Source organism: Schistocerca piceifrons, chromosome 8 (assembly GCF_021461385.2).
Source record: "Schistocerca piceifrons isolate TAMUIC-IGC-003096 chromosome 8, iqSchPice1.1, whole genome shotgun sequence".
Taxonomy (NCBI): Eukaryota; Metazoa; Arthropoda; class Insecta; order Orthoptera; family Acrididae; genus Schistocerca; species Schistocerca piceifrons.
The window spans coordinates 419,760,538-419,783,493 of record NC_060145.1 but is presented as its reverse complement, the minus strand read 5'-3'; the positions used below and the strand labels follow the sequence as shown (position 1 = coordinate 419,783,493).

The 22,956-nt window shown below is 39.7% G+C and overlaps 1 protein-coding gene across 1 annotated transcript; it reads right to left on the bottom strand.

Annotated features, from left to right (window-relative positions):
- Positions 1-18,393: 18,393 nt before the first annotated feature.
- On the bottom strand, positions 18,394-21,596 carry LOC124712403 (fatty acid-binding protein, muscle-like). The gene is made up of 3 exons (XM_047242699.1): positions 21,515-21,596; positions 18,653-18,933; positions 18,394-18,444 (listed from the first exon to the last, which is right to left on the bottom strand). The coding sequence occupies exons 1-3, from the start codon at positions 21,594-21,596 to the stop codon at positions 18,394-18,396; spliced, it is 414 nt and encodes a 137-aa protein (XP_047098655.1).
- Positions 21,597-22,956: the final 1,360 nt, after the last annotated feature.

The following is a 22,956-nucleotide window of genomic DNA, read 5'->3' as shown; positions in this document are numbered from 1 at the left end:
GAGACGGAATTTTTGTAGTGAAGAGCTCAAGGGAATGATTCACGCTAGTTCTGAAAGAGGGCAGGCCTGTCTAGAATAACGGGCACAATTCTGTCATCCAATTGATTGATTCTGAACGGTGAACAGCCGCTACCATGCTTTAACTTTTGAAGGGACTTTATATTCTGAGAGGTCTGAATGTGCTCCAGAGCAGCACTATAAATATTTCCGCTTGCATTACGGAACTGACAACAGATGGAGTATGAGCAATTATTCTGTGCATCGTCTGTGTTAATTTACGAATCATGATGTAGAACTCTGAAGTGTTTTGAGCTAGTACTGTGATTACGAAATGGACTTAATTTTCATGTATCAGAGATGACCATTTATTTTGGGGAGTTTGCTACCACTTTTGTATCAGTCTCAACATAAATTTACTGCATTTGACAAGGGTATTTTCTCTCTGTAATTTCATTGAATATCGTACCACTTTTTGTTTGTTTCAGATGTTCTTTCTTGAATAAACCTTGTTCATCATAATTCTCGGTCATTTTAATCAATTACAGACGTTAGAATAGATGCCTTGTTATTAAATTATTCATTTAACTTTTATTTTGCATTTCTGTGTATTTTATTAACTCTCAAAGCTAGCCAATACAGGGACTATTTGGGTGCAGGGTCACAGCTGCAGGTTATTTTTGCAGTGAATTTGCTGCAGAGCATGAATGCAGCGCGTGCGTGGCTCGATCCTATGACTACATCGAGCTGTTGCTTTTTAACAGAGCCGATAGTACGAGTAACAGCAGGTAAAGACGCAACTGATTTATTCATATGGGATGCTGTTAGGAAGAGCAACTACTCAACAGTAACAGTTAGGTACCGCCGCAAGAGGCCCATAAAATGCTGAAGAATGCAAAAAAGGTAAAGTCAGCTTATTTCATCAAAATCCTACAGGACTGAGTAATAAGGTAGAAGATCTTCTCTGATGTTTGTAAAATTTAGAGAGCTCTGAAAAGTTAAACATCCTCTGCCTGTATGAGCACTATAGGGTTAGATAATTAGCATATGAGAGAGTCCACTATAGTAGTTTATTCACGCAGAAACAATATGGGAAAAGGAGGAGTTGTTACATATATTAAGAAAGAACACAAATTCAAAAACATTGAGACAAGTAGAGTGTGTAGTCATTAGCACACAAAAGTATGTGAAAAGTAGTTCACTTTTAATTGTAACTGTATATAGGTCCACACGGGAAAATTTCGAACTGTTTATAAGGAATTCATTCCGTACAGTGCTATCTGTCAGACAGTTAGTAATCTGTGATTGTCTAGGAGATTCGGATTGGAAAAATTATCTGTAAACCTTATTTGGATCCCACAGCTTGATCTCAGTAATTAACTTTCAATCACGGATGGGGAAAGACAGAAGGACCCAGTAAATAAGGCCCTACTGTGGGCATACGCCGTAGTGGAAATAAGTCAGAGAATGAGGGACTCCAGGATAAATGTTTTAAGAATACAGAGAATGAGGGACTCCAGGATAAATGTTTTAAGAATACTTTACATGAGATGATATGGGATGAAATTTATAATGAACCAGCGCTAACATAACATTTAATCTATTCCTAGATAAATATACGTCATTATTTGAAAATAGGGTTCTGCAAGAGCTAATCATGAAGGATACTAAACAGGCATGTAAAAACCGATGAATCACTAGAGGGTTAAAAGTATCTTGTGAAAATAAATGGGTATTGTGTCATTTGCTAAGAACAATTAAGAACTACTCAAATTGCTAAGAAAGGAGGTTAAAAAATCAAGGAACATGAACGTAAAGTCAGAAATCAGTAATTACGACAACAGACATAAGGCTCTATGGAACATACTGAAACGAGAGACAGAGCAACCACCCACAGAACATGATAAATTAACTAATGAACTGAATGAAAGAACTATAAATGATGGGTCATAGGTAGCAAATGTATTTAATAACCATTTCTTAAATATAGTGGAAAGCATGGGGACCAACAGTTCAAAGAGAAATAACAGCAGTACATTGAAAACATAACTCTTAAAAAATTCAATGACATTAATGTATCACCAACTTCTGTTTATGAAATTAAGGAACAGACATTCTCTCAAAAAGAAACCTCACCTGGATTTGATGGTGTTTCCAATGAGTACTAAAAATTTGTTCCCAAGTAATAAGCTCAGTCTTACCGAAAATTTGTAATGCATCACTAAGTCAAGGCATTTTTCCAAAGACGCTGAAATACGCCGTTGTGAAACCCCTTTTTAAGTAAGGTGATATGAGATATAATAGCTACCAGTCTGTTTCACTGTTGACATCTGTTCCAAAATTTTTGAAAAGGTGATGCATTCTAGAATAGTATCTCGCCTTAGCAACAATTATATTCGCAGCTACTTACTGTTTGGGTTTCAGAAGGCTTACTCTACTGAGAATTTTACTTACATGTTCGCTCACCATATTTTACAAGCATTAAATAATAAAATAGCGCCGGGTGGTCTTTGTCAGAGCAGAGCAAGAAAGAACACTACGATTTGTTGAACCATTTGCGTTTTCCGTCGTATTTATCGACTGTGAAATAAGGACCCTTAAGGCCATATACAAATAGTGTATTGATGCATTTGAGCTTTCGTGCTGGCGCAGGATGCTGTGCGTGAGATGGACTGGAAGAAGAACAGACGTCCGCATTATTGAGTACCTCAATATCTCTAGACGCATTTATCTCATGTCAACCAAAAAATTCTCCAGTTCCTTGGCCATATTTTGAGAGGAGATAGAGAACACATAGGAAAAGTAATCATGGGAGGACGATCAAGGACAAGAGCAGTGAGAAGGTGGACAGATAAAATCAAAGAGATTTCTGGTTTAACTCTTCAACAGATTCTAAGAGAAAATGGGAACGGTCCAGGATTGGGATACTTGGTTCACAGGGTCAAGAGGCTTACCAATAAGCACAACGAGTTGTGATGAAGACTCTCGGTGTAGAGAACTAACTTACGTCACTCATTGTCAGTAAAGGAAATTCTTCCGGTCCAGGTTGTATACCAGTTGTTCGTTTCGGAATATGCTGATGTAATAGCTGCCATTTTTAGCAACTGGCAACAGATCTGTTCTTAAAGACTGTTAAGTTGCACAGATCATGATAAATCAGAAGAAAGGAAATAGAAGTAATCCTCTGAAGTGTACACCCATGTCACTGACATCGGTATGCAGTAGGATTTTGGAACATATACCGTGCCCGAACTTTACAAAATAACTTGGAAAAAACGATCTGTTTTCGCACACTCAGCATGGATTCAGAAAATATCGTTTTTGTGAAACATAAGTTTTTCATTTACAAGCCCTAATGACTGATATCAACAGGGTATGTTAGTTAAGTTGATTCCACATTTCTACATTTCCAAGAGGCTTTTGACGCTGTTTCTCACAAGCGTCTTCTAAACCCGTTTGTGCGATTGGACAAGAAATTTTCTGTCAAGAAGTTCGTTGTAATGGACGGAAAGTGTTAGAGCTTAACGGAAGTGATGAATGGAATGCCCCGTGGAAGTGTTATAGACAAGTTATTTTCAAACGTTTTGGGTCCACGTCTCCCTAGACCTGAACATAAACACCCGCGGCTTCTTTCACACATCCGACTCAGTGGGAGCTATGTAAACATCAGTTTCTATAAATAAGAAATAAAAAGAGTTATTTCTATATTAACTGTTGGCCTAACATATTTTAATCAACTTATTTTACAGCTTACTCTGACAACGAATCAATGAGAAGGATTAGGTTAGACGACTACCCCTTATTACACATGTTGGACGTCGTAGGTTGGGTAGAATAGTAAAACATCACAAGTGGCGAGCTGCGGCGAAACTAGCATCAGACTTTATTGCTGGGCGGAGCACAACTGCGTATGAACACACGGTGTACGGAACACTCCTATGATGGGCCCCTGCTTCCAACGAGCCACAGACGTGTCAGCGTTAACATCATGACATCGGCAACTACGTCTGAAATGGGCCTGTGACCATCGGCCCTGGACGTAGTCGTAGCAGCAGAGCATTGCATGACTCTCGATACCATCTTCATAATGCGGATGGGAGGTCGAGAATACGTCGTCTTCCAGAGGAACGGTTCTTCGACACTTGTACTGCGGGATGGAGACAAGCTGACGGTGGCTCCGTTATGCTCTAGGGAAGCATCGATGGATCCAGTGGAGCTGGTACAAGGCTCCATGACGGCTAAGGGGTCTCGTACACAGGGTTGCAACCATGTACAACCTTTCATGACAATCATGTTTCCCGACACCAGCACCATTTTTCAACTAAGTAATGCGCCTTATCACAAGGCCAGGAATGTGATAGTGTGGTTCGGGGAACACAGTGGCGAGTTCCAATTGATGTGCCGGTCCACATCTCTCGAGATCTGCACCCGACCAAACAAATCTGATATGCGATTTAATGTGGCGTCAGAGCCCCCCCCCCCCCCTCCCTGAAATTTGCGCTAATTAGATGACTTGTGTGGGCAGATATGGTGCCAACTCCCTCGAGCAACCTGTCAAGACCTCATTGCTTGCATACCACGATTCATCGCCGCTGTTGTCCCTGCCAAAGGTGTATACACCGGCTATTAGATAGGTGGTCATAATGTTGTGGCTGGTTAGTGTATATAACCGATGTAGCAGACAATCTGAGCAGCCCTCTCAGGGGGTGACAGTTATTGAACTATATGAAATAAAATCGTCATTACTTCTGAACAGTTTTCATTAGGACGTTCAAATTGTGTAGTTAGCCGCGGGGCATGATGAGTATGCGCTGTATGGCTTGGTTTAGTGACGAAGCCAACTTTCATTTGGATGGGTTCGTCAGTAAGCAAAATTGGCGCATTTGGGGGGGACTGAGAATCGATATTTTGCGATGGAGAAGTCTCGTCATCCTCAACGGGAAACTGTGTGGTGTGCAATGTCCTCTCACGTAAATAGTCGGTGCTATATTATTTGATGGCACGGCGACCACAGAATGGTACGTGAAGGTTTTGGAAGATGATTTCATCCGCATTATGCAAAGTGACCCTGATTTCGACAAGATGTGATTCATGCAAGATGTAACTCGACTACATAGACGTAGGAGAGTGTGTGATGTCCTGGAGGAGCAGCCTGGGGACCGCATTCTCGGCTGGGTGTACCCAGAGGCCACTGGCATGGGCCTCGAGTGGCCGCCATATTCTCCGCATCTAAAAACATGCGACTCCTTTTTGTGGAGCTATATTGAAGACAAGGTGTACAGCAATAACCGCAGAACCATTGCTGAGCTGAAAGCAGCCATTCAGGAGGTCATCTACAACACCGATGTTCCGACACTTCAGCGGGTCATACCGAATTTCGGTATTCGTCTGCGCCACGTCACCGCCAATGATTGCAAACAACAACCTAAATCCGAATATCTATAGTGACTTTTACATGTAGAATAATGTGTGTGCACGTCGTAGTTCGTAACTAATTTATGTTTTTTTTCATATAGTTCAATAATTGACACCCTGTAAATTGTCTGCAGATGATGCTTTTGTGTACCGCGTAGTAAAATCATCAGTACATCAAAACGAATTACAAAACGATTTAGACAGAGCATACGTGCGGTGCGGGAAGTGACAATGGACCTGAAATAATAAAACTTGTGAGATCCTTCGCACGAGCGGTAAAAAAAATCTTAAAATTTCTCTTAGACGATAAATCATACAAATTTAAACGTTGTCAATTCAGTATAATACCCAGCGGTTACTGTTGCGAACAACTTCAACTGGAACCACTACATAGAAAAGACGGCATTGTATTGACAAAACACTTACAGTGCGAAAGAAATCAACTAATGGGACTGCCTGCAGTACAATTGCCCGTCCGCCCCTGCAGTACAGCCGCACGGTATGGGATCCGTACCAGATACGACTGACGGAGATAATTGAAAAAGTTCAAAGGAGAACAGACCATTTTGTATTAGTGCGAAATAGGGGACGGTGTGTCACGGATATGAAACGTGAGTTGGAGTGGCAGTCATTAAAACAATGGCGTTTTCCATTCGGTCGAGAGCTTTCCACGAAATATTCATCGCCAACTTTCTGCTCAAAATGCCAAAATACTTTCTTTACTCCCACGTATATATCGAGAAATGACCATCATAATAAAATATGACAAAACAAAGCTCGCACGGAAAAGTTTAGATGTTCATTTTTCCCACGTGCTACTCGAGAGTGGAATGTTAGAGAAAACCGTGAAAGTGGTTCTTTGAATCTTTTGCCAATTACATTAGAGTGAATTGCCGAGTAATCATGTAAATGTAGATGTTAACGTAGACATACGCGCGAGCTGCCATTAAGTAACCCCTGCATTTTGGAACAAGAGTGTAACAACCTACGTTCTTTGCGTAAAACTGTCCGACCAGCACTGTCTAAGCACGGCGGGTCTTTTAATTCGTTACTTAATTGGAGTGATTTCTAATTTGTTTACGCTTTGATCAGTGCTCTTCTACGTTTGTTGGATTTGAGCTAAATGTTCTCATTTTCTCTTTCAAGTATGTTGTTAATGATAATCAGTAGTAATAGTGTAAGGCACCAGTATACCTTGTTGAGTACCAAACAATTCATGATGATAATAAAAGCATTGATGTCATATCTCTTTGATAAAACAGGTTCTCAAAATTGATACAGGAGATCAAAAGTCTCATATATGACATACTAACAGAAACAAATCTTAGTGAATAAATAAATAAAAGTAAGTTATATGTGCTTGAATATAAAAGTCACTATTATGTGAATATTCACATAAGCTCAGTGCTCAGTTTACCTGTAAACAGATGTTTGTGAAAATGCTAAGGTGTGATTGACCTGTTACTGTGCTCTGTGAGCCAGAAAATGAAATCGCCAGCAAAAATGTTTATTTTTCGATTCTTAACCCCACTGGCACACACAGCTAATGTACATAACCTATCAGCTGATGTATAAGTTACTGTATAATGCACCTGATGATGGCAGCATGCTGCCGAAATGCACTGTGCTAATAAAATATTAGTAAAAAGTGACTACAGCAATAGAAGTGATTAACATTTCCAAAATTAGTGCGTTCACTTGATTTCGAACGTGACAGTTTTTGAACCTTTTCTTCGATATTGGCAAGCTGTTCCTATATCTTTCTTACGTCACGTTTATTTTGCCCTTCCTTAAAACGTTACAGAAACTGAAGTTCTTTGGTATCAGCGAACGGAACCGGCTGAGTATCGTCTGACCTTTTGCCTGGATCATTGTTCGTTTGCGGCACTCTCTCGGCTAATTCTTCAACACGTTTTGTAACAGTCATCAACTCATTCTGCACCTTTGAAACTTCAGTGTTTGTCTGTAACTGTAATGACTCGAGCTTTTGTGCTAATTCCTGTATTTGAAATTCTTGTTATGACGTCTGTTCTCTCTATTCAACAATATCAACAGACTGTACATGATCAAGTCTGGACTCAAGCTTATTAATATCGCACTCCAGTTCCTCATATCTCTGAATTTTCAACCGTTCTGACATTTCCTCTAATTTACTATTTAAATTGTCATTAATCTCACCCCAAAACAGTCTGAAGTTCTCTTCCTGCAGCTTGAAATTCTGTTCCTGTTAGCTATTAGATTCGTTGATCTTGTCATTTATCTCGTGATTAAATTTTTTAATCTCACCAAGTTGAACTGGTAATATTTGTGTAACATTATTATTGAAAGAGGGGAGGACAAAATTATTTTCTCTGTAGAAGTAGAGGCAATACCTGAATAGGTCATAATAAAATCGGACTGTGTTGCGGTATTTTGATAGCCTGAATGTCGTGTAGTTTCCTGTAGGTCATCACGTATGGTCGGCAAATACTAGCCTATACTCTGATTATTCACAGTACTGTTCGAAAGTTCCTTGACTTCGTTATCCTGAAAAGAATTTTCTACACCAAGACTCAAATTTACCGAAACTTCATTTGAAGCTACTTCTACTGTCTTGTCCATTCCTGTCTGTGCTATAATTTTCTTTGTCGTTGTAACAATAAACAAAACGACACAAAATACAAAAAAAAACCCTAGCACAAAACCGTTAACGTCACTGTTACAAAACAAATTCTGAACTAGAAAATTGCTGAAATAAAAAGTTTTGAATTAATGCGAAACAACGTGCAAGCAACAAAATGAAAATGCTACGCAACAACTACTGACCAATTGCTATTGCACAAAATTTTACAAATGCCATAGCAAGACGACGCATCTGCGTCTGCGTAATCATCCGACGAAACGTGTTCTTAATTATTTTATTATTATTATTAATATTAGTTCCGCTGAAAGACGTACGGAAACGTGTGTGTAATGTTCGGTCTCTGACAATAATAGAATTCTAATTCTGAACAAATAAAAACAATTAGGAACAGAAAATTAATTACTCCTCCTCCGAATTATAAGGAAATCAATTCCCAACTATCTGACTGTAAGTTTTAAAATATTCTGCAACCTCTCCAAACAACCGCTCTGCAGTGCTTCCGTACGCAACACAACTTACCTCGTCTTGCTGCTGCAATTGAGGGATCAACAACATGCTAAACTATTTCACATGCAACACTGCGATCCATGCAGAATGCAATGCATGGGCTAATTGCAACAACTACTGCCATATTTTTTTATACATAGAAATCAAATGATCAGGAGGGATTTGGTCCACGAGACCAAAACGGAGTAAAAAATGAAAGAAATCAATAAATTCTATGGTCCATTATATTTGCAAAAAGGTAGGAATTTGAGGAGATGGGACCTGGATAAACTGAAAGAACCAGGGCTGTAGAGAGCTTCAGGGGGAGCATAGAAATACAGTAGAAGAAGAATGGGTAGCTTTGAGAGATGAAATAATGAAGGTAGCAGAGGATCAAGTAGGCAAAAAGACGATGGTTAATAGAAATCCTTGGGTAGCAGAAGAGATATTGAATTTAATTGATGAAAGGAGAAAATATAAAAATGCAGTGAATGAAGCGGGCAAAAAGGAATACAAACGTCTCAAAAATGAGATCGACAGGAAGTGCAAAATGGCTAAGCAGGGATGGCTAGAGGACAAATGTAAGGATGTAGAGGCGCATATCACTAGGGGCAAGATAGATACTGCCTACAGAAAAATTAAAGAGACCTTTGGAGAAAAGAGAACCACTTGCATGAATATCAAGAGCCCAGATGGAAACCCAGTTCTAAGCAAAGAAGGGAAAGCAGAAATGTGGAAGGAGCATATAGAGGGTCTATACAAGGGCGATGTTCTTGGGGACAATATTATAAAAATGGAAGAGAATGTAGATGAAGATGAAATAAGAGATATGATACTGCGTGAAGAATTTGACAGAGCACGGAAAGACCTCAGTCGAAACAAGGCCCCGGGAGTAGACAACATTCTATTAGAACTACTGACAGCCTTGGGAGAGCCAGGCCTAACAAAACTCTACCATCCGGTGAGCAAGATGTATGAGACAGGCGAAATACCCTCAGACTTCAAGAAGAATATGATAATTCCAATCCCAAAGAAAGCAGGTGTTGACATATGTGAAAATTACCGAACTATCAGTTTAATAAGCCACAGCTGCAAAATACTAACACGAATTCTTTACAGACGAATAGAAAAACTGGTAGAAGCCGACCTCGGGGAAGATCAGTTTGGATTCCGTATAAATGTTGGAACGCGTAAGGCAATACTGACCCTACGACTTAGCTTAGAAAATAGATTAAGGAAAGGCAAACCTACGTTTCTCACATTTGTAGACTTAGAGAAAGCTTCTGACAATGTTGACTGGAATACTCTCTTTCAAATTCTAAAGGTGGCAGGGGTAAGATAGAGGGAGCGAAACGCTATTTACAATTTGTACAGAAACCAGATGGCAGTTATAAGAGTCGAGGGACATGAAAGCGAAGCAGTGGTTGGGAAGGGAGTGAGACAGGGTTGTAGCCTATGCCTGATGTTATTCAATCTGTATATTGAGCAAGCACTAAAGGAAACGAAAGAAAAATTCGGAGTAGGAATTAAAATCCATGGAGAAGAAATAAAAACTTTGAGGTTCGCCGATGACATTGTAATTCTGTCAAAGACAGCAAAGGACTTGGAAGAGCAGTTGAACGGAATGGACATTGTCTTGAAAGGAGGATATAAGATGAGCATCAACAAAATCAAAACGAGGATAATGGAATGTAATCGAATTAAATCGGGTGATTCTGAGGGAATTAGATTAGGAAATAAGACACTTAATGTAGTAAAGGAGTTTTGCTATTTGGGGAGAAAAATAACTGATGATGGTCGAAGTAGAGAGGGTATAAATTGTAGGCTGGCAATGGCAAGGAAAGCGTTTCTGAAGGGGAGAAATTTCTTAACATCGAGTATAGATTGAAGTGTCAGGAAGTCGTTTCTGAAAGTATTTGCATGGAGTGTAGCCATGTAGGGAAGTGAAACGTGGACGATAAATAGTTTAGAGGAGAAGAGAATAGAAGCTTTAGAAATTTGGTGCTACAGAAGAATGCTGAAGATTAGATTGGTAGATCACATAACTAATGAGGAGGTACTGAATAGAATTGAAGAGAAGAGAAATTTGTGGCGCATCTTGACTAGAAGAAGGGATCGACTGGTAGGGCGTATTCTGAGGCATCAAGGGATCACCAATTTAGTATTGGAGGGCAGCGTGGAGGGTAATAATTGTAGAGTGAGACTAAGAGATGAATACACTAAAATGTCTGTACTCAATAAACACGTTTCTGGCCACAACAAAGATACGAATATTGCTGACAATGTATGCAAAGACAAATCTGACAAAATCCCTCCAGTGTGCAAGCAACTAACAACTATTTAGAGCGAAAAGGTAAATTACCAGAAATCCTCAATTAATACCGGAGTCTCCTCCGGCGCTACTAGTACGATCACGGCAGGGTGCGACCTCTGATATCGCGTGGCTTGTCTCCACCGCACCCTGCGTCCGACGACTTCCGACTCTCGTCGACAACAGCTGCACGCTCTCTAGTACTCGCAGTAATACTCAGAGTTTATAAATGCACACAGCAGATTCATATTAGTCCAACTTTCATTCTTACTACTGACTTCAGGTTGCAACCTGTCCAGTCTCGTAGTTTTCCTACATTATTTGTTGTGAATTTGTAAAGGTTTTCTTTAGTTTCACGTAAAATTTAATGCAACACATTGGTCCTCTAACTCTGCCTTCTCATAATTTGAACACTGTGTCTCACAACGTTGTACTCAATAAGGCACTGAAGAATAACTAACAGACATACAACAATGAAACTTCCGGGAGTTACACATTAAACACAGGCGTGTACAAGGACGCAAATCTCATTTCGTTCCAACATAACACTGGAGAGAAATTACGAGTGCTCCTGAATATTTGGAACAGACCTCGAATACCTGAACTATTGTTGTCGGTGTTGGCCTGCTGTGGATTCTGACGAGAACAACGCTATCAATGAACTGTTCGCAGTAACTCAATATCTGCCTTACCTTTCTGTTCATAACAAGTCCTACTCCTGTTATACTATTTTCTGCTGATACTGATATTAGGCTAAACTCGTCTGACCGGAAACCCTTATCTTCTACCCATTTCACTTTATTCACCCCAGTATATCTATTTTAAGTCTTAGCATATCCATCCCAGATTTTATAGCTTTCCTACCACGTTCAAATTTGTGACATTCCAAGCGCAGACTCGTAGAACGTTATCTATTCGTTGGTTATTCAGTCTTTTCCTCATGATCACTTCCTCCTTGGCAGTCCCCTCCCGGAGATCCGAATGGGGGACTAGTCACGAATCGTTCGCCAATGAAGAGATCATCAAGACACTTTTATAATTACAGGTCACATGTATTGTGGATAGACTTATGTGTTTTTAATGCAGTAGATCCCACGTCTTCCGCATCCCCATGCCGTTGGTCCTTACTGATTCTTCCTCCTCTTATGTGCAATTTCCCACCCCAACGGCATGGTAGTTTTCTGAAACTGTCCGCTCTTATATCCTCTTTGACAAGGCCGTTGGCGATAGTTTCTGCCTCCATTACTGGTGATTTTTATTCAGAATTTAAGCAATGGCGAATTCCTTTTTCTTTAATAATCATAGACGCTATCCCTAGACCGTGAACGTACCCTAATCATGTCCAAAAACTAAAAGTTAAGGGGAGGTTTACTATCTTTGGCCCGAAAAAAGCGTGTTCTTTGAGAATTTTTTTCTCGGGATGTGTTATAAATATCAAAGTCAAATTTGGTGGAAATGTTTATTTCCTCTACAAACTGGAAGTTTTCCGACCGGAAATGTTGAAGAGCAAAGGCGGAAGTGCCGTCGGAACGAAACAAAATTTCGATGTAGACTCCCACGCGCGGTATGTCACAGGTCATTCGGCTAGTCTGAAATCAAAATTGAGTTGACGTTAGAAAAGTATATAAGATTCTTTCGGAATTGTACCTCGCTTAAGTTATTTGCACCATAGGAAACAAAATGGTTGCCATATGAAGAAATAGCTTTTTTATCGATTTTTCGACTTCGTCGCCCAAGTAAAAATATTTATAGTTGATGGATCGGAATAAAAGTAGTACAACTCCTAGACAATTTAGTTAGCTTCGTCGGAAACAAAGAATCATGTCAATCGGTTAAGTAGATTTGAAATTACAATACGCGCGATAAAAAAACGTCATTTCGAGGAAAGCGCGTTTGAAGTTTTGACCAGATATAAATGCAATATTATGCAACGTACGTTCAATCTGCTATTACAGGTCCATAAACTAGTCCTTCCTCTTCCTCATAAATGGCGTTCTGCTCGATCTGGGCCATCCTGCGCTGCTCCAGAGCCGCTCGTATGGCCGGTGACAAGCGGTTTTCGGCCGCTTGAATCCGGTGGACGTCCGAATGCCTGGCGAACTGCGTGGAATAGAATGCCAGGGTGACGTCCATCGTTGTCATGGTCTTCAGAATTGCTGAATACCCTTCGTTGAAGCTGCTCACTGCCAGGAAAGTAGCAATCTGCACAGTCTTCTCACCAGAATGCTAATGCTTGGGGGATAACTTCCAAACACACGCGTTCAACCTTTCATTTAATTTTTTTGTGTGTTTCCTCCCAAGCACTGGTACAATAACGTGTCCTCCGAAAGAAAAAAACTGGTGCGTGAAAAAGTCCGATTTCAGGCAGGTGCATTTTTTTGATCAACCGCGAATAACAAACATTTCCGTTCCGTATTCGGGAAAACCGTTTCACGGGTGAATTCTAAATACATTTATGGATCCAAAAATGCAATTTTAAAGAAGTTGATTTTTTGAATCAAAAGATAGTAAACCTCCCCTTAAGCTATGAAAATGGCTGAACATGTTGCGATGGCGACAGTTGATGTTAAAAATAGTGTTGGTAGGTGGATCAAAGGGGATGGCACCCGTGGAGAAGACCACAACCAATATGGGAGGATTGACTATGGGAAGAAGTGCAACAACCTGGGCTCAGGGGAAACTGGATGATAGCTGCAGAGGACACCCTCCGTTGAAGGCAGTATCTAAGGACGGCGAATGATCTACAGGGCCCTGATCGCTTATTAAGTAAGTGTGTAAAGGAATCCTCGTTTAATTCATGACGATATGGTACCAACTTTGCTGTTTTTGTGATAGCACCGTGTTAGCAAATGGTGTTTAATTCTGTGGCATCATCTAGGGATCGGGTTGCCTCACCAAAGTTGGCAACGCGAATGAATACCACAGACATTAGCGACAGTTCGCTGCAGTCCGTAATAACCAATGGGAGACACTCCAAATGACAGTCTTCCCTCTCAGTAAAGCAGCGCTCCAGCACTGAAGTCATTATAGTGTCAGGCAAGCAAGATCTCAGCCCAGTTCGAGACCTCAGCTACAGCAGTCAACATCACCGTGTTGGACAGTAACAGTTGTTAGGTTTCTGATGAAAACATACTTACCTTAATGTTGCATTTTGTACTGCAAGAGCACAGTTTCTTAGTGAGAGTATCAAGCGATGCTTTGCTAGTTGGTGACATTTGTTAATTACAAAACAATCATATGGCAAAGAAGTGTGCCAACGTTCAGTATATCTGCTCTTCATTTACTAAAGTGAATTAATAGTTCAAGAATTACAATTCCCAAGTACCACTTTAGTTTGGAATCAAAGAATGCACAATTATGGCCAAACAACTGTAGTTTCATCTGGTCACAAAATACTCCATATAGCACTCTGTCACTGACATTTACCATTTTTCAATAACTGTAAAGAAAAATCATTAGTTCTCTTAGCAATTCGAGCAGAAAATCGAAGGTTGAAAATACAGCACAGTATTATATGATTTCCGTGTGGACAGGTTAGTACGTATTTTTGTTACTTTTATTTGTCAAATACTTAGATAATTGCCGTGTCTATACGATTGAGATGGCAGTTCTTGTGAAAGAGTCATTACAGTAAAAGTTAAAACAACTCTGAGTAGTGGAAGATATGAATTTGATTGCGTGAACATTGGCACATCAGCCAGATATAGATAAGAAGGCAGGTGTTTTATATTTCCCAAACATAGAATTAAATTGTTTTCTCGTGCCCATCAATCCTGTCGTCTTCCACAGGATGTTAGGTACCTTACTTGAATGGCACCAAGTAGAATTATCTGTTTATCTCGTAGCAACACGATCTCTCATTAAATTTTTGGAAACTTATCTGTAGTATGAAGGCTTTCTGGGAAAGTTTACCAGAAGATAAAACTTATCTGTACTTTCTCGTGGCTCTCATGGCCCTACTCTTACCTATAGTCGGGGAATTTGTAGCATAATAAGATATTAAAGTATTTTTTCCTTGAATAGTACACTTTATACCCATATTTCAAAACCATAGGAAAAATTTGGTATAGCTCAACTCAGGTTTAATATTGTGATAAAATAGGGTCAACATACTTGAAAACGCAATAGAATGATTATAGAAGGCCCCCTTTGTAACATATGGAGAACTGAAAGGAAAATTGTGTCGTGGTAATACAATAAGATATAAGCCATTAAACTTAAAGATGCTGTTACTTTATCTCCAAGTTACACCATCTGCCACTATGCAAATACAGCTTCACATACACTAGGTTTTCATATATTTGTTTGATGGTGATGAGAATCGAGGAAGTCTTTAATCAATTATAACCATTAACAGAGTTCCATCACTTGCAGGAAAGCGAGAAGGATTAGTTAAATTACTCTAGGAGAAGAAGATAAGGCAGGAAATAGTTCTGTAATGAAGTTTCATGCTTTATTCGCCAAAAAAGTGAAGAAGCAAAAAGTCATAGTTCTAAAGACTATACCAGCTCAAACAAATTTTAAAAAAAGTCCTTAGATTTCACGTGCGATAAAGACCTATGTGTAAGATGAGTATTTTGTAATATGCTATACTCAGACTCATTACCGAAGCAGGGATGGTTGCAGATCATCGCTGCTGGGCCCCTGAGCAATGTTCCAATGCTGAACAAATGGTTCAAATGGCTCTGAGCACTATGCGACTTAACTGCTGAGGTCATTAGTCGCCTAGAACTTAGAACTACTTAAACCTAACTAACCTAAGGACATCACACACATCCATGCCCGAGGCAGGATTCGAACCTGCAACCGTAGCGGTCACGCGGTTCCAAATTGAAGCGCCTAGAACCTCACGGCCACACCGGCCGGCCAATGCTGAACAGAAAGATACCTACTTTGTCTGCTGTTTCCGTTCTTAGTAATGTTTCTGTATTTTATTTTATTTATTTACTTATTTTTATTTATTTACTTAGGACCAGTTACTGAAAACTTTTCCTATATCAAAGTAGTATTTTGAAAATTTGCAGTTCTCTTTCAAAAAAAAAAGTTTCGGTATTTAAAACAGATTTTTTATCCCGCAGAAGTAGAAAACCTTTTTCTTGTTTTCAGTTTTCCGCATTCCTTTAAATGGGTACCAATTTTACACCATGGGTAGGTCAAAACCGGGTATTTTGTGTCTATCGAGATTATTATTTTTTATGATGAGATGGTTTATTTTAAGCAGAAACCAGAGGAGGTCATGTTGAGTATATAAGAGATTTCAGTAACCTTAATTTGCAAATATATTGATCATTCAAAATAATTTTTATCCACTCAAAGTCAAGTTATTCAGTTTTATCCCACTTTCCCCAAAATTTAAATACTGATGAGCAAGAACATTGTCCGATCTCACGAATTACCAGCATACAGGAGCTGCGGTCGCTGAGCTTTGATGCATCACGGCACGTCTTAAAGCACAGACTAGCTCTTTCAAACTTTCCTCAGCCAACATGCAATTGGCCGCAATTCCAAACAACTCTGCAAGGCATTAGTGGTGCATGCAAACACAGAGATTGTCAGCCAAGACATACGATCGATCGACTCATGTTCGTACTTTGTAAAATTTTGTTGCCCGTACAATCTTACGCTAATTAATGAAACGATGCGAAAAAGCAGCCATGTTTCACATTTTTGGAATGATAGCAAACAATGTTGATACCCATTCTACGAAGAAAGGAATATCATCACTTGTTTGACCCTCGTCTAAGCTCGAGCAATTTATTTAATCAAGTGGCAAATGTCAGCTTGCTCTCTATACTCGTCGGACAGTAATTTCAACTCTAGCTCAGAGTCTCTAACTCAAGTTACATCAGTAGCGACAGATCGAGGATGGTATGCTTCATCTTAATGTATCAGCAAGCCTCCTATATACAAGCAGATATTTTTTTGTACAGTAGTCAAGCAGTAGTAGACTAATACTCAGAATGCTTCTTATTTAAATAGTTTGTCAGATTTCAGAATGCTGACCGTGGTGGTATAATTTTAATTAATATTGTGTTTATACTGGTTGCTGGTGAGGAGGAAAGTTAGCTATTAGCATTTTATTAATGATCTCATTCATAAGCAGCCATATTACAATCATCACAGTCGCTCAAGAAACTTATAATTAAGCTTTACTTGTTTAATCAGAATCGGACGACGACTCTCTTTGTCCGCAGTCTCGATGATTCGAAGCGATCTGCAATCCTGTGGAAATAAAATGTCTTGGTTTTCTTGCGTTGCGTAGTCAGTCAGGAAACCTCAGATCAAGCGGAAAGTTTGCTCTAATAGAGTTTAATTATCCGTTGAAACAATGGAGCTCTTGGATCTAATAATTGCTGGTTCGTTTCCAATTCATCGGAAGTTCCCTTCTGATTACCAACAAAACGACACCTCCCTGCAAATTTCCAATTAGAGAATACATATATAATGAAATTCCTTACACACCTTTGATGTAAATGCTCATTATATATTTTCTTGAGTAGCATACAATATACTTTAAATCTCTTTCTTCCATTAATCTCGATAGCAAAATTACAATTCTTCATTGCGGCTATTCGACACGGAGAAGATCCTAGAAGTCCTCTCAACACACCAGAGAGAATATTACAAAGAGTAATTATGCGCTCATGGAATAGTAATAGTACTCTACTACTTTCCGCATCGATTCTGCGAGTATATAGATGGTCAAGTAGGAAACGTAATTCACTCATAGAATTATGCAGGGATAGTTAGTAAAATATAAAGAGATGTTACAGTGACATCGCTGTACTTTTAGAAAGTTCTTTGTATATTGCACAATGAACATACTTTATCATCTTCCTGAAACTTTGTCACATGTTACAGCTTCGCCTCCTCCATCACGCGACGTTTGTGTCTTGCTTGTCTTGGATGATCATCTGTGGTCAAAGGACTACCGCGAAAACGACTAGAACAGCAAGAATGGCCCACTATTAACTCGAAACAATCTTCGTTTAAACCACGTGCATTTCTTTTTAGATTGTTCTCGATGGGAAGTCTGGACGTTGATGCAACACATTTGCTGTACAGCTTTGACGTTACACAACCACGCAGCTCCATGTAAAGTGTAGGCTTTAGTCACTTAAAAGTAACGGACACTGCGGTTTTTTAACAAAACAGTCTCAACTTTCTCAACCCTTCAGCTCGAATTTACATAATTTCAACGGTTGTTACAACATCCTATCACCAATGTTGATGCCTGTGCAATAATTTACTAAACATCCATTGATGCTATTTTCAAGATAAAGTGGCACAAGATTTCACAGTTGTAACACATTTCAGTAATATTTCATATATGCAAGGAAACACGGAAGACCACCTGGAAGATGGATGCAAGATGTTAATGATTTGAAGAATTCCAGGGACATTCAAGAAGCAGATTGGACAGACAGGAAACTATGAAGGTCGAGAAGCGGAAGTGAACCGCATGTCTTAAAATATTCGCGCATTTACATATAAAAATATTTATTTATTATGTTGTGATAATACAACAACGTAAATATGATAATGCTGAAGGCAAATGACATCAAACAGCCTTGTAGAGTCTCTTCGCAGTAATGTTGCCAAAAGTGTAAGTCTGAAATAAAACAAAATGAGACATTAATATGTACCATATGTACAAATGCAAAATAATGTTGTAGGTAAATATGAAACGTGAATTCAATATTACGCCCTCGAGTAATCAGAAGTTTCACAGTAGAATGAAGAGAGTTTACAAAAACAGGCAGAAGGCTTGATAGCAAATCGCATGTAGGGTAGTGAGGAGAGCCACAGAAGTGACATACCACGACCAGCTGCTGAGGGCTGAAGCTTTTCTCGACCGTCACGGTCTTGCCATCCTCGCCTTTCTCGACCTTGAGCAGCGTGTGGTCGTCCTTGAGGGAGACAGTGCTCTTCCACTTGCGGCCCAGGGTCTCCTCCGTAAACTCCTCTCCCAGGCGGAAAGTGACGCTGCTCTTGTGGTCCCCTGTTTGGTTTGTCACTGTGTACTTGTCACCATCCACAGTCAATGTCACTCGAGCCTTTATCTTCAGGGCTGCCTGCCTGTGGGCTGGTTCCGTCACCCCTGCAAAATAGGTACACAACACCTATGAACATATAAAGTTAGGGTTCGATCAGAACAAAATATCCTACAATCGATACATTGCAATCAGAGACTGCATTCCTTATAGCAGACTGAAATTATAAGCAACTGCTAAGAATTATTTTATTTACCCTTTGGCACTGCGACACTGTGTCACTCCAGAACCAAAAACTAGATATCGGTTTTTTTCTTAGCGTTAGTTATCAGTTGTACTACCCAAACATGACTCATATCTGACTAAATACTCAAAACACATTCAGTGCCTCACTGGAAGATGTATTCAGTTCGCTAAAGAGTATTCACGTTCATATCTGCGCAGAGAATTAGCGCTTGAGATAATGAAACTATTTCAAGAGGAATTTGCTTATCTTCACTTTTCTAATATGAGTACGATTCAACGGTTGATAAATAAATTTCGTAAACGGGAAATGTTATTTACAGAAACATAGACAACCATGTACAATACTGACACAAGAAACTCTAGACAACACTGAGCATGCTCTGGAATGGTTTCCTGGAAAATCAGTTCGTTGTCTTTCCTAGCAAATGGGAATTTCTTATGACTCTGCTCAAACGGCTCCAAAGTTACTGAAGCTACAGGCCCGTAAAATAAGTGCAGTGTAAGAACATAAACAGGATAGCCCAGTAAAAAGGGTTGTTCAAAAGTGGTTCAAATGGCTCTGAGCACTATGGGACTTAACATCTGAGGTCATCAGTCCCCTAGAACTTAGAACTGCTTAAACCTAAGGACATCACACACATCCATGCCCGAGGCAGGATTCGAACTTGCGACTGTAGCGGTCGCAGGGTTCCAGACTGAAGCGCCTACAACCGCTCGGCCACACCGGCCGGCTAAAAAGGGTTGTGGTTTAGAGAATAGACTCTGAATAGGGTGCATGCAAAGAAATTAACAGTCACTCACCTAACTTTCTTTTTGGACAAATCATGGTTCTACCTAAGTGGATATGTTAATTCATAAAGCAACCATTATTGGGTTCGACTAGCGAAATACACGAAGCATCGCTGTATTATCAAAAAATAGAAGTGAGCTGTGCAGCTAGCGGTGAGGGAATAATAGACCCTTTTTTTAAGGAAAGAATAACAACAGAGATATGTGGAAAACATTTAGTGGTCTTTTAAGACACAAAGGAATTATACACATTATGGCCTCTTTTTGACCAGCTAAATGAAAAGGAACGTGGTTCCGCGACATTTCAGCAGGACTCTGCGACGACACATACAGCTAGCTTCTCATAAGGGGAAATTCATGGCCTCTTTCAAGAAAGAGTTGTCACTAACACCATATGGCGTCCTCGTTGCTCGATTTAACCCCATACCATTTTTATCTCTGGGAAGGAGGGGGGAGGAATTTAAGGAGAAAGTGTACAAATCAAACACGCACACTTTGGATGAACTCAAAACTAACATTCGTCAAGCACTTACTGGCATTTATTAGAGAGAACTGTAGAGTGTAACGAGCAATTTCTTAAGGAGGTTTCAAAAATGCTTGAACAACGAAGAGAGGCAGTTTCAGCATCCACTTGTTTTAATATAAGTTGCTAATTTACTTTTAAGTGTTTATTTATCTTAGAAATAACTGACACGACCAACCGTCCTATATTTAAAGCGGACTTCCTATACCATCTGCTCCGCGGGAACGCCGCGAAAGTGGTTGCGTTAACTACTGACCAACCTGTAGCCCTGCATCATGTTTTACTCTGAATAATGTTAAGATTCTTATTACTGTTCTAAGGCTACAGTTGGTTTATTAAGAGGAAACGTACTACCATGTTGTATGGTTTGGTGCTTATGTCAACGAATGTGAATCTGATTATTTCAGAGATACTTGAGTCTTATACGGGTTTTAACAAAAGTATATTTCTTTAATTATGCCGAAGGAAGAGTTATTTAATTAATTCAACTACTCATGCTTAGCAAATGAACAAGTAAATGTTGTTCTATTCACTTAATAAATATTGAGATCTGTTTTCAAGGAAAAGATTGTTTTGAGAAATTTTGTTGTTTTGGAGAAGGCCAAGATAATTTCGGTTAGTAAAATTATTTTCTCGAACAGCGTGGGTAAGCATTGTGCTTGTTCATGGTCTGGCATCTTACCATTCCAGGTTACCAGCCTGCTTCCTCCCAGGGCTGTACTCTCATGCTGTGAAAATTATAATAAAATCTGCCACCTCAGTAGAAGTGAACGATTAGTACACCACTGATCCATAATGATTGATTTTGTAACTTCACAGAAAACAAAGCTGTGGGGCGATATAAATTCCAATCCACAAGAGCGGATGGTACTGTCATAACAGCTGCATGAGTTCACTCATTGAACCCAAGAGTGGACAATAAATTTATTTTTCATCGGAAGAATACTTAAAATGAATGTTGCATCAGCGTTAGTCCCAGAATGTTCTATCACAATCAGTAAGCCCAAATTACTTACACAAACTACACAATCTATATTCTAAACCTCACAGTCTTATCGTTTGCCATTAGGACGTAACTAGAGCAGGGGTACGTAGTAAGGCAAGATGAAACCCTTCCGTCTTGTACTCACCGTAGACTTCAAACATGGCTTCCACATTCTCCTGGCTGTCCAAGTCCAGCTCGTAGGTCTTGCCAGAGAATTGCTTCACCATCTTGCAGGCGGTCCCACTGAAATCAACTGCAGCTGTACGTCTTCAGAAGTCTGAATGTCTTTTGGTCCAGTGGGAGCTCTCTTATACCGGTATGCAGCACCATGACTAGCGTTGCTGTGAGCCACATAGATAAGTGCGCTTCCTGGCCTCAAGTGACAACATCCCGTGGTCTAAGCTGTGAGGTGGTGGTTCATTCCACTTGATGATTGCGGAGATAATTCTCTGAACTACGTTAATCCTCCGTAATATACGATATCTTAAGTGCTTACTTCCTTAAGATAGATTTTTTTCTTCCTGTAACGGAGGACTGAGGATGCATGCAAGATCAACGCATTCTAATATCGAGTTTAAATGTTTCAAAACATGTACTGCAACAGCGAATCTTCAAATAACCATACGCAAGCAATTTGGTGTTCCCATTCCTCATTAATACCTTTTGTAAATGCAGATGTCCGCCTTCGATGCTTAGGAGAGGTCGGTAACTAATATCTTGCGCATATGACTTTGCATTTGAACATGTCCAAATGTCGGTGTTACTTGTGCGTGGAATTGGAAATCTCAGTGAAATGTTACTTTATAGACAGCGGAATCGTTAGTGAATTATGAATTAAAAATAATCACTACCTTTTTAGCTGTATTTACGATACACGTAATCCGATACAATGTGTGATAAATTTATTATTTTACTAATTACCATGTGGCTTACGGAATTACAGTTTAGAAATACACACATTAAATTGAATTTGGATAATATAAGATAATACGAAACGCTAAAATGGTTCAAAAGGCTCTGAGCACTGTGCGACTTAACTTCTGAGGTCATCAGTCGCCTAGAAATTAGAACTAATTAAACCTAACTAACCTAAGGACATCACACACATCCATGCCCGAGGCAGGATTCGAACCTGCGACCGTAGCGGTCGCTCGGTTCAAGACTAGAACCGCGCGGCCACTCCGGCCGGCCCGAACGCTAAAATCATGCCGATCTCAGCTTGCCGTTTTTAGCGTTTCGTATATATAGAACTGGCAATAGGAAACAAAGAGTTTGAGATAGCCATTTCTGTTCGTAGTTGGATATACAAACACTCCATCCAGGCGACTATGAATTTTCTTTGCTGACAATTGTGCAAAATGTGACTTAGTGTTTGTTCCAACGTTCCGCAGTCGCACTGTTCGTCATTGTAGCATCCCCAATTACGTAACGTGGTTCTATGTATTAGTTATTGTCTATAATTTTCATTGAACGCGATCGGCAGTTTCAGCGCTACTCCCATATGGCACAGAATCACATTAATAAAAGGTCGTCTCTCAAAGGAGTCAAATCCCTGTGACATATGTATGAAAGTGAACTAACACTCTC